The 16,701-nt window shown below is 36.0% G+C and overlaps 1 protein-coding gene across 1 annotated transcript; it reads right to left on the bottom strand.

Annotated features, from left to right (window-relative positions):
* Positions 1–1,511: 1,511 nt before the first annotated feature.
* Positions 1,512–16,469, bottom strand: LOC120626712. Its single transcript, XM_039894345.1, has 7 exons — positions 16,395–16,469; positions 15,797–15,970; positions 6,895–7,097; positions 6,221–6,374; positions 3,557–3,825; positions 2,889–3,101; positions 1,512–1,973 (listed from the first exon to the last, which is right to left on the bottom strand). Exons 1-7 carry the CDS (start codon positions 16,444–16,446, stop codon positions 1,920–1,922), a joined length of 1,119 nt encoding a protein of 372 aa, XP_039750279.1. The 5' UTR covers positions 16,447–16,469; the 3' UTR covers positions 1,512–1,919.
* Between the last annotated feature and the right edge of the window lie 232 nt (positions 16,470–16,701).

Consider the following 16,701-nt stretch of genomic DNA (forward strand, 5'->3'; position numbering starts at 1 on the left):
TTTTTAAGTCGACTCATTCGCGGATGAAGTCGCGCGGGTCCGCTAGTTTTAGTGTATATAAGATGTTTTTCATCCACAACAGTTAACTCTAAGATAGCCAACCGGTTACTTGAATCTTGGCCTAAACGTCGAACTCTGTCAAGTTCTTTATTAATTTTATCACAGCACAATCCTTTCGTATTATTATCATTATTTTAACACCCTGGACGATTGTCTATTTATTTTATAATTTCAATTTAGTTTTTCATAACATAAGACGCTATTTTTCGCATTTATAAATGTTAAATAAATTGTACAGGTCATACAAATATTCTAAAGTAAAGCCAACGGTACGTGATGCTGCGTGCCTAGGAACTCTAACGAAGCTCCTACGTAGTACGCACCAGATGGAGGTAAACGTTTACACGCTGTAAGTATACAGCGTGTAACGCAATGACGAAATACTGTTGCAGGGTGCATAAGTATATTTCATAAGGAATCACCCTGTTAAAGTATTAAATCAAAAGAAGCATGTTATTTTTCCATACAACCGAAATCAAAACGTTATTTACGACAGCCCTATTGAAGATAAAAGACTGACACGAGCATAGTACTTACGCTATACGACGCGTACCTAATAAAGTTACAGAAATCACGTGATTTTAGGGCTGTATCTTATTTCGTTCAGTAAAAATTATGGCCGTTTCACAGATAAGTCTCAGACACAGTAAAGAATGTTCTGACGGAACTGAATGTGTCCGAGCTAATATACTGGTTACATTGAAAATAGGAACGTTTTACCATAGATGAAAGAAGAAGACGGCTCGCGTACGCGATTTAGACGGCCGATTGGCGAAGTGGGCAGTGATCCTGCGTTCTGAATTCAAGGCTGTATGTTCGATTCTCACAACTGGAAAAACGTTGTGTGATGAACATGAATGTTTTTAAGTGTCTGGGTGTTTATCTGTACATTATATGTATTTATGTATATTATTCATAAAAAGTATTCATCAGTCATCTTAGCACCCATAACACAAGCGATGCTTAGTTTAGGGCAAGATTGCGATGTGCTTATCGATAACTTGTGATGAAAGACTAAAGGTTTCTTGGTTGTGAGAATGACGTCACAAGAACAATACGACAGCAGTGAAAAATACATAGGAAAGATACACAGAGCATTCATGTTTTCCCGTCAAGGCAACTCTTTGTCCATATTAAGTTTAGTAACGTTTGCCGTTAGCTTTACTTCAGAAGGTAAAAAGATAAGATTAAAATAATTTCGTTAAATTTTTTACGTCATTGTCTTTAATAACAATAAGCTCATTTCACACCACAGTTTAGAAAGAATACAGTTTGGCAACGCTATAATATCACATCTAATATTTCGTTATTAAAATAGCACCAAAGAATGCACTTTTCATAATATACAAAAATTTTAACATGTTAGTGAGATGATTATAATAACTACGTTCGCAAACTTAAATGTTGCAAGACCTCTTTTCGGTAATCAAAAATAAAATCGTAAAAATTTAAATTTCGTCACCAGCACCATTATATAAGTTAAACTTCGTAAATTAACTCTTATAAAATCATTGTCACGTTACAATTCTACGTTTCACGCAAAAAACTAACAGATTGTATTAGATATACACGCTATAGCTATCTTTTTCCTTCTATTTGCTTTTTCTTTTCTCTCTTATATACCTAGTCTAAATGTGACCTTGAACTCGATTCGCATCGAAAAAAATTATTGAATCGCCACCTCGGTAATACACTAGAAATGTTGCAATATGAGATCCATGCGTAGTTAAGACTTGAATTTCATCCAGAATCCGCTCCGTATGATCGCTAAACTGTGGTACACAAGGTGGTGAAAATAGCGCGGTATACATATAAACACTTTTTAAGCGACATTTACTTCTAATTGGTACTTAAAGTGGTCATAGGAGAAGCTCCTTCGGGAAGAGATTCATGGAAGCGTAGTCTTGAAGTACCTGCAATAAAATCAAAATTCATTTATTTACACTTTTGAAACGTCCAGTCAGTCTGTTTGTAGTGACTCTAGCACCGGTTCGGACGGTAGATTCTACTAAGAAAAAGCCGGCAAGAAATTCAGCGGTTTCTATAAAAAAATTAGCTTTTCCAAAATCAGCTATTTACATTTTACATTTTGACATTCATTTTTTTATCTTGTGAGAGATGAAAGCGGAGCCGGATGCTTCCAAGCAACCATGAAATTGAAATTCATCAATTGTGTTACATCACATTTATTACCTCGCTGTAATAAATGTGTTTTAACATATTCTTTAAACTTTGGTAGGTCAGATATTGCATTATGAAAATATAAAGCATAACAAATTCGTTCCACAAATGAAAAAAAAATACAATAAGCGATGAACCCGTGCCACGGAGAGCACGTTTAAATTGTCGGTCCAACACCTGCACTCTTTCCGGTCGCGCTGGAGCTGTCGTCCCATCCGACTATTCATTAGCAATCATATTATAAAAGCATATACTCAATCCCACAGATGACTTCTACACGTATACAAAATTGTAATTTCAGTTATTAAATAAGCGCTCCTAAAACTTATATGCCGACTGGCGCAGATTGACGGCCGATTGGCGCAGTTTGCAGCGATCCTGCTTTCTGAGTCCAAGGCCGTGGGTTCGATTCCCACAACTGGAAAATGTTCGTGTGATGAGCATGAATGTTTTTCAGTGTCTGGGTGTTTATATGTATATTCTAAGTATTTATGTATTTTATTTATAAAAAATATTCAACAGTCATCTTAGTACCCATAACACAAGCTACGCTTACTTTGGGGCTAGATGGCGATGTGTGTAGTGTCGTAATATATTTATTAATTTATTAATATGCTAAGTCTATGAGGTAACACTGTTACACTCACCTCTAGAAGTTTCTCGGTGGTAGGTTTGGGTACGTCCATCTGCATGACCGCCCTGAGCTTGGAGCCGTCGAGGCACAGCTGTTTGTTCAGCAGAAGCTCTGCGCCCGCGCTGGGCTCGAGCGGCGTGTGCTCGAGCGCGTACTTGCGGCAGATGTCCGCCCACGCCGTGAGGTGCTTGTCGTTGGCCTCCTCCGCCACGGACGCTATGTCGTTCTGCAAGTGTCATCATCCCTACTAATATTATAAATGTCAATGTAAGTTTGTTTGTTACGCTATCACGCAAAAACGACTTAACCGATCCTCATGAAACTTTGTACACGTATTATTGGAAGTGTTGGAAGTAATATAGGATACTTTTTATTCCGACATTAAGCTCGGTTCCTTTGGCAGAGGGGATAAAGGTGTTTGACGATTTTACTCCATAGCTCTGACCAATTATAACCGATTTAAATAATTATTTTTGTACTATAGAGGTTTATAATATGTGTTTAATTTTGCCCAAACTGTGGTTAAAGGACAGAACTCCTCAGCTAAAAGCAACAAACCCCTAATTTAAGGCTTAGCGATACTGAGCCCTGTAATTTTTTTTAGAACTACAACTAAATTTTATTCTACATCAAAAAACAAAATCAAACGCAGACGAATAGATAACTATGCTTACGGCTTACCTTGGCCAAAGTGGATATAGTAGTGCCATAATAGTCGTGGTTAATCTTGAATATTTCAGCAACCAGCTCTGCGAGGCTACCCTGGTTACTGCTGGCTTCATCCACCACGTTGTATACCTGGCCCCTCGCGTCCGGCTTCAAGCCCAGGGTCCATATGGCTCGGCAGACGTCCTTAACATGCACAGTGTTCATTTTGAGGTCGGCCGTCCACAGGAGTTTCATAGTTTCCCCCAAATGCTTGTATATGCCACCGTATAGCAGGCGAGGTGCTGGAATAAAATAGTACCAGGCTAGATACACCCGTGTGGAAGATAACGATTCTGGGGCCTTGGGGGTTTAAATTATGTAATAATACTTGCGGTCACTCGCGTCTTCGTCCGCGTATAAGTTAACTGTCGCAGACTTTTTTTAGAACTTTTAAAGGGGAACAACACAATATGTCATACTTGATTATGTCGAAACTTTAACCGCAGCGCACGAAGCGGAAGCTTTGATAACACATAAAAAATCCTGATTTTAATATATTTTAAATTGTGCAATGCTCCTATTGGTCTAAGCTTAATCCCTACTTATCCCTACTAATATTATAAATGTCAATGTAAGTTTGTTTGTTACGCTTTCACGCAAAAACTACTTAACCGATCCTCATGAAACTGTGTAGGTACACATATTCTTGGAAGTGTTAGAAGTAATATAGGATACTTTTAACCCGACATTAAGCTCGGTTCCTTTGGGAGAGGGCATGAGTGTTTGACGATTTTACACCATAACTCCGAAAAATTATAACCGATTTAAATAATTATTTATGTACTATAGAGGTTATAATACGTTTTTATTTTTGCCCAAACTGTGGTTGAGATAGAGGACATAACTCCTCAGCGGATTTATTTTACTCATTTAAGGCTTAGCGATACCGAATACTTTAAAATTTTTAGATCTACAACTAAATTTAATGCCACATCAAAAAACAAAATCAAACGCAGACGAAGTCGCGGGCAACAGCTAGTGATTTATATAATATATATATATATATAACCTTCCTCGATACATGGGCTCGATAAAAGACTGCAAGAATTTTTAAAATCGGACCAGTACTTTATGAGATCATCGCGTTCAAGTAAACAAAAAAACTATTCAGCTTTATATAATAATAATAATAATAATAAGTTTATTTCAATTAACAGTTACACAGCAAATCAAAAATAGTACAAAATAAGGCAAACATAAGGTAATGTGTATCATAAAACCCAAATTCTATAATACTGCTATAGTGCAAGACTGAGTCGCAGTTATTATCGCCCGTCTCTGGAGCGAGAACCATACACTTAAATTAAATCTAGTGAGATTAATAAAAATAAAAACCGAAAAACTTTTTATATAAGATAAATAAATATACTACGACAATACACACTTCCACATTTAGCCTCAAAGTACTGACGAAACTGACTACTGATAAAAAAACTGATGATATACAGATAAACACCCAGACACTGAAAAACATTCATGCTCATCACACAAACATTTTCCAGTTGTGGGAAATCGAACCCACAGCCTTGGACTCAGAAAGCAGAGTCGCTGCTGACTGCGCCAGACAGCCGTTATGTACATAAACGTTTTTAAAATTATAATATTATCATTCGTTTTGCATCAGAAAGTAAAATGCATTTTGCAATGATTTGCTACCCTCCGCTAAAGATATCCATTTTATATCGACAAATGATTATTATTAAAGCTAGGGAGTTTTTTCGCTTTTTTCTATGACCTTCTATATAGTGAGGGGGCGGAATTCTAAAATCATACGCAACATCGCAAGGCCAGGCTGTTTATAGTTCACCGAGGGGAACTATACTCTACCATGCTTCTTTAAGCTAATTTGTGTTTAGTATTAAATTGAATATTTCATAGTACATACACAAAACTGGAAATAATATGCAAACAATATATGTGCTATAATAAACGGGATTAAACTTCTCCTATTCCATGTTCCCGTGCTTTAACAGATGGACACGTTAATTATATTCCTTTTCGGGGAATATAATTTTTGTGCCTTCAAACAAACCGTTCCCATGGGATTCGTGACGGGACTATTATAGTATAAAGGATTACGTAAACGATAAAAAAGCTTGGGTGTAAACAATTGCTCTAACCAGGTTGCTTCTTAAATATTTTCTAATGACAATGTGGTGGTGATAACAAAAAGAACACCCGGCTAAGTTTGTTGTGGGCTTCTTCTTAGACCAGGGCGCGATTGGAACCCTCATAGCTTTAGTTTTAAGTTTACGATTGTAGTTATCGCCATCACTACTCACTGCAATGTACACATTTTGTATATAATAACGCATCAAAAGTGCCATCTATGTGCCTATTTGAATAAAGAAATATTTGACTTTGACTTTGACTTTGGACAAAGAACGCGGGCAACAGCTATGTCTATTCTCTGTAAACATTAATGGTATGGTAGATACCATTAATGTTTACAGAGAAAACGATTTATTTATTTCGTTCCCGGTTAATGCGTTAAAATATTAAAGGTAAAAAACTCTAGGTTTATAATTATACTATTAATCACTTTTTTGATGCAGCCATATCTATACTTATCCCGTAATTTGCTACGTTAACGGGAATTAATTACAGCAACATGTTTATTTTGTAATATACACTTACTTAAACTTCTTCTATCTCCAACACCATAGACAATAGCTGGCCTTATAATGGTGTAGTTTAGTTCTTCCTTCATTATCTTGAATTCCTGTTCCACGCGGCTCTTCATACGACCCTCCACGGTCCACGGCTCTATGGGACAATCTTCTTTCTGGGGCTAAAATCAAAATTTATGTCAGAAATATTATTTTGACTCAACTTGTTTGTATACTCATTGGGAGTACCGGCGCGCTAGCAAAGCCTGTCTACCGTAGACGTCGCGGGCAGGAGAGGAGCATAAGATAATGTTAAGAAGCAGGGGTTTCTTAGCGGAAGTGTATGAAACTATAGACTTACATTTTGGAACATTCCGAAACGAAGCTTGCAGTCTGTGTTAAGCTTGTAGAAATCGTCAAGAATAGAAAAACAGTATATATTTTATGATTGGCATCGGGCAGCACATTTGTGCAACTTTTTATTCATCTATAAGTTTATTGCGCTTGGTTGCAAGATGAGATGGTAGCAGGCTAACCTATATATAACCTAACCCTGCGGTTTCTAAACGGAAACGTACCGGAATGTTAAATTTGTTGGAAGTTTCCCAATTTCTCCTGCCGGGGATCAAATACAGGACCCCCCAATTATAAAACCACACCGCTGACCGCTGTGCCAGAAGATCGACAAAAATGTTGGCATACCTTATCACTGCTATACATATGCCCGCTGGATATTTCAAATAGTCGCACACCGAGCGTCGCGCATTGCTTGGCGACGTTAACGCTCAGTGTGACGATACCCTCCGCGTACACCGCCTCCGTCTGGCCCCCGCGCGTCTCCCCCGCGCAGTTGGCCACCAGGTCCCATGGCTTCCCGTTCGGCTCCAGTGCGGTGGCGCATGATGCTGAAAACAACTCCTGTCAATCTACTATCATTGATTTGCAAGAGAAGACTGAAGAAGTTATCTCTTTGTAGTTAATTAACAGTGTGATATAGGTTCAGATAGATTGATGTTTGAGCTCATATTGTGCCATGTTGTAATTAGATACTTACACGATGAAACGATGTAAGATATGAATATGGGGTTTCTTTTACAAAGGATAAAATTGTCTGTCCCATCTGTCAAAGTACAGATATATCAGTGGCGTGCATAGGGTTTTCGGTCAGGGTATGCATAAAAAAAAATAGGTACTGAACATGCTATTTTGATGTTACTGTATAATTTTATTTGTGAGTAGGTACCTAACCTAACATTGTTTGTGATACCCATGTAGATCTTCTCATCATCTCCTATTTCCAGTAGGTATAGTAAGCTCTGAGACGACCGACTAGCGAGTTTTTAAAATTGTCTGCCATTGCGGCAATTACATTAAATAATGTTTTTTAGTGTAAACAATAAACAAACATAGGTATTATTATAAATAAGTAATGAAACAAAACAGTGATCACTGCTATTCGCCTGTTTCTGTAAGTCAGTCAGAGCTCTTTTTACGTGCCGCTCCTTGTAGGTGCATTCCTTCCTTTACGAATAATCTCAATTAAACGTTAGTTAAGAATTAGCTCTAAACTTACCTGAGCACACTGAACCATCAGATCACACGCCGAATATAAGAACTTTCTTACACTAAGAATATTCCTCACAATCATTTACAAACAGTACACTGTCATGTTAACAATAATAATTGTAACTATTTACAAACAACCGTACAGCAAACGAAAAAAACAGTAATTACCTAATTCTAATTCGGTGAATATAAGTTGTTATGACAGAAGGTAAAAGGTAAACAATAATGGCGCTGAGCGATCGCCAGCGATAATGAGAATATCATAGTCAAAATATGTCCGTAATATTTTCTTAGTACACAAATGCTATTAAAAGTTGTCATTTGAAGAATATTACTTCATCAGTTACCAATGACACCTGGTATACGTTAATAATTTATTTAACATAATTCGGCAACTTTTAATTTGGATATTTTAATATACTTTTTGAACAAATTAGGTACTTATAAATTTCTAAAGATCTTGAATGTAATAAAATTCATTGATAAATTTTTTAACTACAAAAAAGAATTATTGCCGTTTAAAACAATAACAAACAAAGCAAATTACTTGTGCTTATAAAAAAACAAAGCATACATTTGGATTTCAAATTTCCGTAAGCAGTGCTTTTAAGATTTGCACACAAGCGAAACCCCTATACTGGAAACCTGGAAAACTCGCACACATAGAAAGAGCCAAATATTGTGTAAGCACGCACGCGATTATATCACTACACACCAGAACTTCCTTGTGTGCTGGTGCACACAAGTAACGACAGATGCATTCAATAGCCGTGCTTCTATGGAGACCGCGGCGGCGCGGCGCATTAATTCGAACAATTATATTAATAAACGATTTGCCCGGCAATGGATACTTAATCGTGAAAACCCCAGCTAATTTTATGAGATTTAAATTATATTTAAAGCGTTACTTTTTATTTAGGAATACTGTTTACAACTAAAAATTAAAATATAGTCGAAATATTATGCAGTTTGTCTATTTTAGTTCTAAACCATGACACGGGACTTGTCCATTGATTTACATAGAAGTGCGGCCGGTTTTAACTAGATGGCGCTTTTATAGTTTTCTATAAATTGTTTAATTTTTTTTCAATTTTTCAATTTTAAGTCGTCCTTATGGTCTGAGAGGCCCTGAGGTCAGGGTATGCACTGCTTATTTGCATCTATGAGATGCACGCCACTGAGATATATAGATAAAGGAGAAGTTTCCTGTTTCATATTACACGTTTATTTCTTGGTTATTATTCCAACCCGTGCGCATAGCTTGGAGATTGGATAAAACTGTGGGAGAACAAAAACATTTTGTACTTTTGTCCTTTCCCCGTGGAGAAATTGTTTCCCATGCTAGCCGTGGCGTCTATCGGTCTAGGTCTGGCATCATTGATTTAATATGTTACTATAAAGCTGACTGTACGGCACAACACTTCACATTAACATATTTCATGTCTGTGACGCAAAACCATAAGTTTTGCTAGTATCAAGAATCTTACCAAGATGGCTAGTGCCAAGATGGCTAAAGAGGTTTCGACATAAATAAATCAAAACTCGACATAGAGGGATGGAAAAATAAGAATTAAAAACAAATAAGTATTTTAGTCACATAGACGATATGATTATTTGTATTCAGGCGCCGCCTGCGCCGAACAATGGCGCCCGATCGTACCGCCCTGCACAATGCTTGTTGGAATCGTTTATAAACATATATATATATATATAAAGATGAAGAGTTTGTTTTTGAATTTAAATTTGAATATTAGTAAGGATATTATATACTTCACACAGAAAACAGGAAGAGTAACGCAATAACAACATGGAAATGAATCAACTTTGTGATAAACTAACAAAGGCCTAAGTCCACACTGCATTTATAATTTTGGGATAAGAAGTAGCCTATGTTACTTGTCGTCCTTTCAACTAACTGTATGCCAAACACCAAGTTGATTGGTTATTTAGGGCGTAAAGGAATGACAACCTAACAAACCGATTTTCGCATTTATAATATTAGTATGGATAGTATGTACAGAGACCAAACCAAAGTAGCTTTCCCTAACCTGAATAGAAGCAAACTTAGGAAGGTACACATAACAGGGCATAGCTCCTTAAACAGACATCTTTCCATTGTAGGTGTCACCGACAGCCCTCTTTGCAGAGCATGTATGGAGGCAGATGAAACACCTACGCACGTGATGCTGGAGTGCACGGGCGTGACAGAGCAACGCGAGATCTACCTGGGATTACCAGCCACTATCCCAGAAGTCCTCAGCTGGGCGGTATGCTGGGATTCTGGAACGAGCTGGGCTGGAGTAGCGAGCAACAGTGGGAAATTTCTACGTACAACAAACGAAGCGCTTACGTGCGGAAACTGCCCAGAGAGAAGAAGAAGATGTACACAGACAACAGGAAGAGTAGCGCAATAACAACATGGAAATGAATCGTCCTTTGTGATAAAGTATCAAAGGCCTAAGTCCACACTGCATTTATAATTTTGGCCTATGTTAATTTTTTGTTCCATGCCATGCCAAAAACCAAGTTGATTGGTTAATTACGAGTACTTAGGGCGTAAAGGAACGACAACCAAATAAACAAAAGCACTTGCATTTATAATATAAGTAAGAATAGTAAATATATACTTCAGCGATGCACACAGACAACAGGAAGAGTAGCGCAATAACAATATGGAAATGAATCATCCTTTGTGATAAACTATCAGAGGCCAAAGTCAACACTGCATTTATAATTTACTCGCTACGTACTTAAAGATATGAGCTTACTAACCAGGGCTTGAGGCAGTATTTTTATAATATTGTTTACGTTTTGATGCTTCTTATTTCTAGGGCAACAAGGTTTGTCAAATACCATAGTATTTTTTTTAAAGTTTTTATTTATTAGCTTTTCAAGGGAAACAAAAGTAATGAAAATGAATGAAATGAAATAGGGGAGGCCGGGGCTACAATTAACAGAGGTAAGTATTAACAAGCGTTCGTAGATATTTTTAAGCAGGTAGCGATCATTTTATGGTTAACAATTTTTTGATTTGTACTGGAAATATAAAGTGTTATGATTATATTTTTGTTTCTCTAGTAGCATGTTTTATACTAAACAACTCTACGTTTCTTATTTGACATATCTTTATGCAATGTTTTTTTAATCTTTTTTAATACCTAAAAAGTAGCTTTGGGGCTATAATTAACACATCGATGGGGCTTGTATTAACGTGTTAATACCTACCCCAGCTGTGGGGGCTAGAATTAACAGGGTAGATGCAACACTTACAGCCCCTCGATGTAGGGGTTTGGGACCACTTAAAAATTATATGAAGCACAAACTAGTAAAAAACAGGTACTATTCTCTGAAGCATCTATTAATAATGATGTGAATATTGATGATATTTCGCTAAATTTGGAAAACCCTGAAATTTAGGACGATTTGCCAAATTAAGATATACCTAAACGTGTCTGAAGTAATAACGCAAGTGTCTTATAAACCATTAACGTCAGGCATGGATAAAGGTGCAAGACTGTACCACGAGCTTCGTCTAATGGAAAACGCGCTAAAAAGTCTACTATATTCACCAACACTCCGGAAAAAACTGCTCTAGAAGAAGAATATAATATAAGGAGAAATAAAAAAGAGAAAAATCCCTATTAAACACTAAAACAAAGAAAACAGAAAATATAAGGTAAAGGGTAAAGGAAATATAAATAAAGACGAAAACAATGATGATGACGATGATTATTTTTGTATCATGGGCCTCCTATCATAAAGATACATAAGGTTTGGGTCATACATTGGGTCAAATGTATCTCTTGCAAGGACCCATGCAGCATGTATCAAAGGTGATATCGCATCATTCAGTTGTTTGAATTGTAATTCAGATGATGATACGAATAAATTCTCTTTTAATATATAAATAAGTATTTTACACACAGTATTTACATATTTTCTAATCATATCATATCTTCCAAAGTCGATACTAAATTGTTACGTTTGAAGAAGACCATTAAATACTCACTCAAACTAACTAAAATGTTCCATTTTTCACCTCATTCTATGATTATGTTTGAGTTATTTATCTAGTTAAGTTTAAATATTTTATAAAATATGGCGAGTTAAAGACTGATTAATAATTATTTAGAAAGATTTTACATTAAATTGTCGGATTATTTAAACATATTTGAGTTTTGGTTTGTGTTAAGATATTTCGTGATTTTGTTAGTGTAAGTTTATAAGAAAGCGTGTTCCATGCAATTCACTTTCATGAATAAAAAAATAATGTAGTACAATTATTTATTGATCTTAATATCAGTCTATGTTACCATTACCCTATTGTTAATACATGCCCCATGGCTGTTCATTGTAGCCCCAAATGTGAGGTAACAATTAACAACTACCTTTTTTGAGAAAAAGCTCATCAAGGCCATCTTTTCCATTACATTTGTTTTGAGATAATTTCATAATACCTGAATAGTTAAAGTATTACTAACCAAAAAATCAAGTCTAAATGTTAAATAATTTATAAACTACAAATAAAAATATATTTTTTGTTAATTGTGGCCCCTCTCTCCCCTACACTTTATTGCACACTAAATGAAATATTTAAAAACAAGCATTAGAAAAAAAAAGGAGAAAAGGTACAATAGGCGGTCTTATCGCTTAAAAGCGATCTCTACCGGGCAACCAACTACTCATAAAAGTAACAGTAAAGTAAACAGTACTATTACGCATTAAAGTAATGCCGTTTTTTTATATATTATAAACCAATGAAGTTACCACAACTTAGTTATACATAAAGGTTACCATTAACCGCAATCACTATGAAATAAACTATTTAAAACTAAATAAAATCTAAAACGTCCTCGAAACCACCGCAGCGAGGCACAGTTCCTAAGATGCTGGCAGCATTGCCCCTTTGGATGGCCAAACTAATTAGTTGGCCAAGGTAACTGCCCGCTTTAGGATCACCGGTAGACTCGATAGCCCTTTTCGATAATTCTTTGAAAAGAGCTCTTGCCTCCGGACCCCACGGTCCCAAAGTCTCTACTCCAAAAGGCACAAAAATTAAGCTGCTATCCAGGTTTTCATATTTACGCCTCTTGGCCTGCTCGGCACTGGTAGCAGCCGCACCCACCATTGACGAGGTGGCCTGGATGTGTTATGTAGCTAGGGTATCGACACAAGTTGCATCCCACAGAAGTGACCTTCCAACTCCAAGCCTCCAAGGTATGAGCGTACCAATGAATAATGAATTGTAAAACCCTGTCCTACTAATGAAGTATAATGAGTAAAAAATATTCAAATTCAATAAATAAGCTACTTCGTAGAATTAACCGGCCCACTACAGGGCGTGGGTCTTCACTCACAATGAGAAAGGTGTAAGGCCGTAGTCTAGCATGGCCCAGTGCGGTTTGGTGGACTAATTCTTGCCGCACAAGTTAATAAAAATTAGAATACTTCAATTACCTCTTTTCTGTTTTTTCCTTTTACGCCATTGGTTGCCTGGAAGAAATGGCTATGTAGCGATAAGGCCACCAAATTGTACTCTCTTGATATGTATTTATATCTCTGTAACTACTTTTTTTCTTTGGTGTACAATAAAAGTGAATTCATTCATTCATTCAAATAAATAAATAAATATACTAAGACAACACACAAATCGCCATCTAGCCCCAAAGTAAGCGTAGCTTGTGTTATGGGCACTAAGAGGACTGAAGAATATTTTTTTTATGAATAATATACATAAATACTTAGAATATATGTCTAAACAACCAGACACTGAAAAAAATTCATGCTCATCACACAAACATTTTCCAGTAATTGGAATCGAACCCAAGGGCTCAGAAAGCAGGGTCGTTGCAAACTGCGCCAATCAGCCGTCTATGAAAACTTAGCACTTGAATAATGTTTCCAATTCATTAAGCACTCATTGTGCGATGTTAATTAAGTTATATCACATTAATTAGGCTTCGTGCTGTATCCATTAACACTTAACTTTTTTGTGGCTTCTGCCAGTCTTATATGGATTGGTTTAATGCATTGTTTTCTAATAACTTTCACTATACATTGGTAAACATATATTTTTAAGGAAATTTTAGCTACTAGTTCAAAAAAAATGCCACTGTTCGATTGAGATTGTCTAAATGATTTACATTAAGATTAAGTAGTTGAATATTTTTAAAGATATAGACTTGCGAACTTGCCAACCCCACCATAAACGCATAGTTTCTAAGGGGATGGATAATTATGTTGGAAAATATTTGTTACATTTATTTTGAACAATAAAATAAAAAAAAAAAACTTATGTTGCATAAGTAAAATTATGTCTTTGGAGTCAAATGACCCAAATTATACAGTAAAACTATAAGTTTAATACCTAAAAGAAGCAGAAATAGAGACCACAAATATTAGACATGTATATGGTATGCAGATAATAATAATATGAATGCAAAAGAGTATGTTTGATTGTTTGTTACTTATGTTCAGCTCATCATTTGCATCAAGCTAGATTAAATATGCATATATATTTTAACAATGTACAAGATGTACATAGATACACTTAAACTCATGCATGCAGCATGGGCAGGAGACAATTATCTCTCCGGGGAAAGGATATAAATTTATCTTCTCCCACTGCTTTATCAACTCTCAGACCACTGGCGCACAAGTGGAAATAATATCCATAACATATGTGTGTTCAAAGGGTCCAAAACAAAATTCTACGGGTAATCACTGATGCTCCCTGGTTCGCGCGCAACAACGAGATTATTCAGTATTTTGAAATGCCAACGGTATTTGAGGAAATCGGCAGGTTCTGTAAAAAACACAAAGAACGCCTAGCTAAACACCCCAACCGTCTTGCTAGCTCACTATTAGTAGCTCCACGTATGAAACACCTAAAACAAGCTGATGTGCTCGACAATTGACGGACGGTTGAGTTACGCCTCTCTCGTCTGTAAATGCCAATAACTCACCCAGCACATCTGATTATAGTCTCGCGACTGATTGCTGATTTAAAAAAAAAAAAAAATATGTGTGTTAATAAACGGGGGTAAACTTCTCCTATTCCATGTTCAAGTGATTTAGCAGATGGGCACGTTAATTATATCCCTTATCAGGGGATATATTCAGGGATGTAACTTTTATCTTTTTTTTTTATTTTATTTTTTTTATTTTTTTCTTTTTTTTATCTTTTATCTCTTTGCTAGCCCTGCAGGGATCTAAACCTGCAAGCCTTAGAATTTTCTAGTTTTCAAACGCATGTGAAGTCCCAAAGTAAGCTTAAAATAAATAAACACCCAGACATTGAAAAACATTAATCCTCATCACGCAAACATTTTCCAGTTGTGGGAATCGAATCCACTGCCTTGGACTCAGAAAGCAGGGCCACTGCAAAGTGCGCCAATCAGCAGTTGACTTACATCCAATATATTATTATTTCACCTAAAATAGTTTACGCAGCTTAATGTATGTTACAGGAATCAGTGAGAAGTATAAATATGTATATATATGAATAACTCCTTAATTTAGAACTATGTTCAGTAATATTGCAACATTGAAAAACAATTCTGCAGTACTAACTAAAGCAATTATGTTTAACAAAATCAATGATAAAATAATGTTTTTGTTCAATTTATATGAGGAAGAGAAGAAATTGAGAATGAGTGATTATGATTGCTTGGGTGAATGGGTACTTGAAGGCAATCACAATCACTCATTAATATTTTGAGACAATTTTAGATTAGATTTTTTTTTTTATAAGTATCCTAGAGTTTTATACTCACTAAAAGACTTGTGACTTACAGCCCTGGAGATTTAGCACAACAACTGGCTTTAGAATATTGACTCAAGTATCAAATTATAGTCAGTACTCAAAAGTCCTACAGTTACTATATCCTTATGAAAATCATCTACCTAAATATTACTTTTTTATTTTTTAAGACAATCTTGAGTTGAGTAAGTTTTTTTATATCTAAGTATAGAGATTAAAGTTTAGGTTAACTTATATTCTTATTGGAAATTAAACTAAAAATAAAAAAGGACTCACTTGGGTTAATCAGGTTTGCACTCCGATACTCCACACGAGGGTCCTCGAAGCACTTCAAATGTGTTGGGTTTAGGAACGCCAGTTGCGGAGGAGTCTTGTCAACCACTCGCAAGCCACTCACCAGCTCATTGCTTATCAAGTATTCCACTAAGTTGCGACCAATGAAACCGCAACCTGAAGCAAAACATCAATAGTATAAGTATTGTGCAGGGTGCACTTAGGTGGAAGCACCTCGAACATTCTGGATCTTTTGCACTCTACTGATAACCGAGAGTTGCAAGTTTCCTCATCATGTTTTCCTTCACTGATAAGGAAGATACCTAATTAGTATCTTTTAAGTTTGGCTTACTTGTAGTTTCAAGGTTTAAGGATTTACACTTGCGAAATTTGGTAAGGTTCAACAAAGTAAAAGTACTAGGCTATCGTGAGTTATGAAGCCGTAATCGGATAGTAAAAAACTCATAAGTCACCCCGACGATGACTAACACAGAGTCCGTTACACATTTTTGAACCACAAACTTGTTATCCAACGGGAAATCATTTTCACACATTAATAACACTTTTCTAAGGGTTTTGGCCAAATTATAATGATATCTACCTCCTAAAACAATTACTCGGGGTTTTGAATTGTCGCCGGCGGAATCGGACATCTCGCTTGCGGTTTGTTAAAGTTGAATGACAGTTTGACAGCTTGTCACAAGGTTTGAAATGAAGTGACATAAGTTAATGTAGCCATTAGAAATAATAACAGTGGCCTTAAAGCTTAACTTCCATTGGATTAGAACTACAAAATAATTGCATAAGGGGAAGATTTAAGTAAATGTGTTTAATGAATATATTGAATTTGAAGTAAAAGCTAAGATGGCTGTCAAATGCTGGATTGGATTAGTCTGAACTGATTAAAT

The sequence above is a fragment of the Pararge aegeria genome, chromosome 10, assembly GCF_905163445.1.
Source record: "Pararge aegeria chromosome 10, ilParAegt1.1, whole genome shotgun sequence".
Taxonomy (NCBI): Eukaryota; Metazoa; Arthropoda; class Insecta; order Lepidoptera; family Nymphalidae; genus Pararge; species Pararge aegeria.

Bases quoted from the DNA above. Each gene is read 5' to 3' on its own strand.
- LOC120626712 (XM_039894345.1), bottom strand. From the start codon at position 16,446: ATGTCCGATTCCGCCGGCGACAATTCAAAACCCCGAGTAATTGTTTTA. The intron at 15,971-16,394 runs GTAGATATCATT...GTTTTGCTTCAG, and splicing joins CCGAGTAATTGTTTTAGGAG to GTTGCGGTTTCATTGGTCGC. The intron at 6,375-6,894 runs GTATGCCAACAT...TTTTGATTTTAG, and splicing joins ATATGTATAGCAGTGATAAG to CCCCAGAAAGAAGATTGTCC.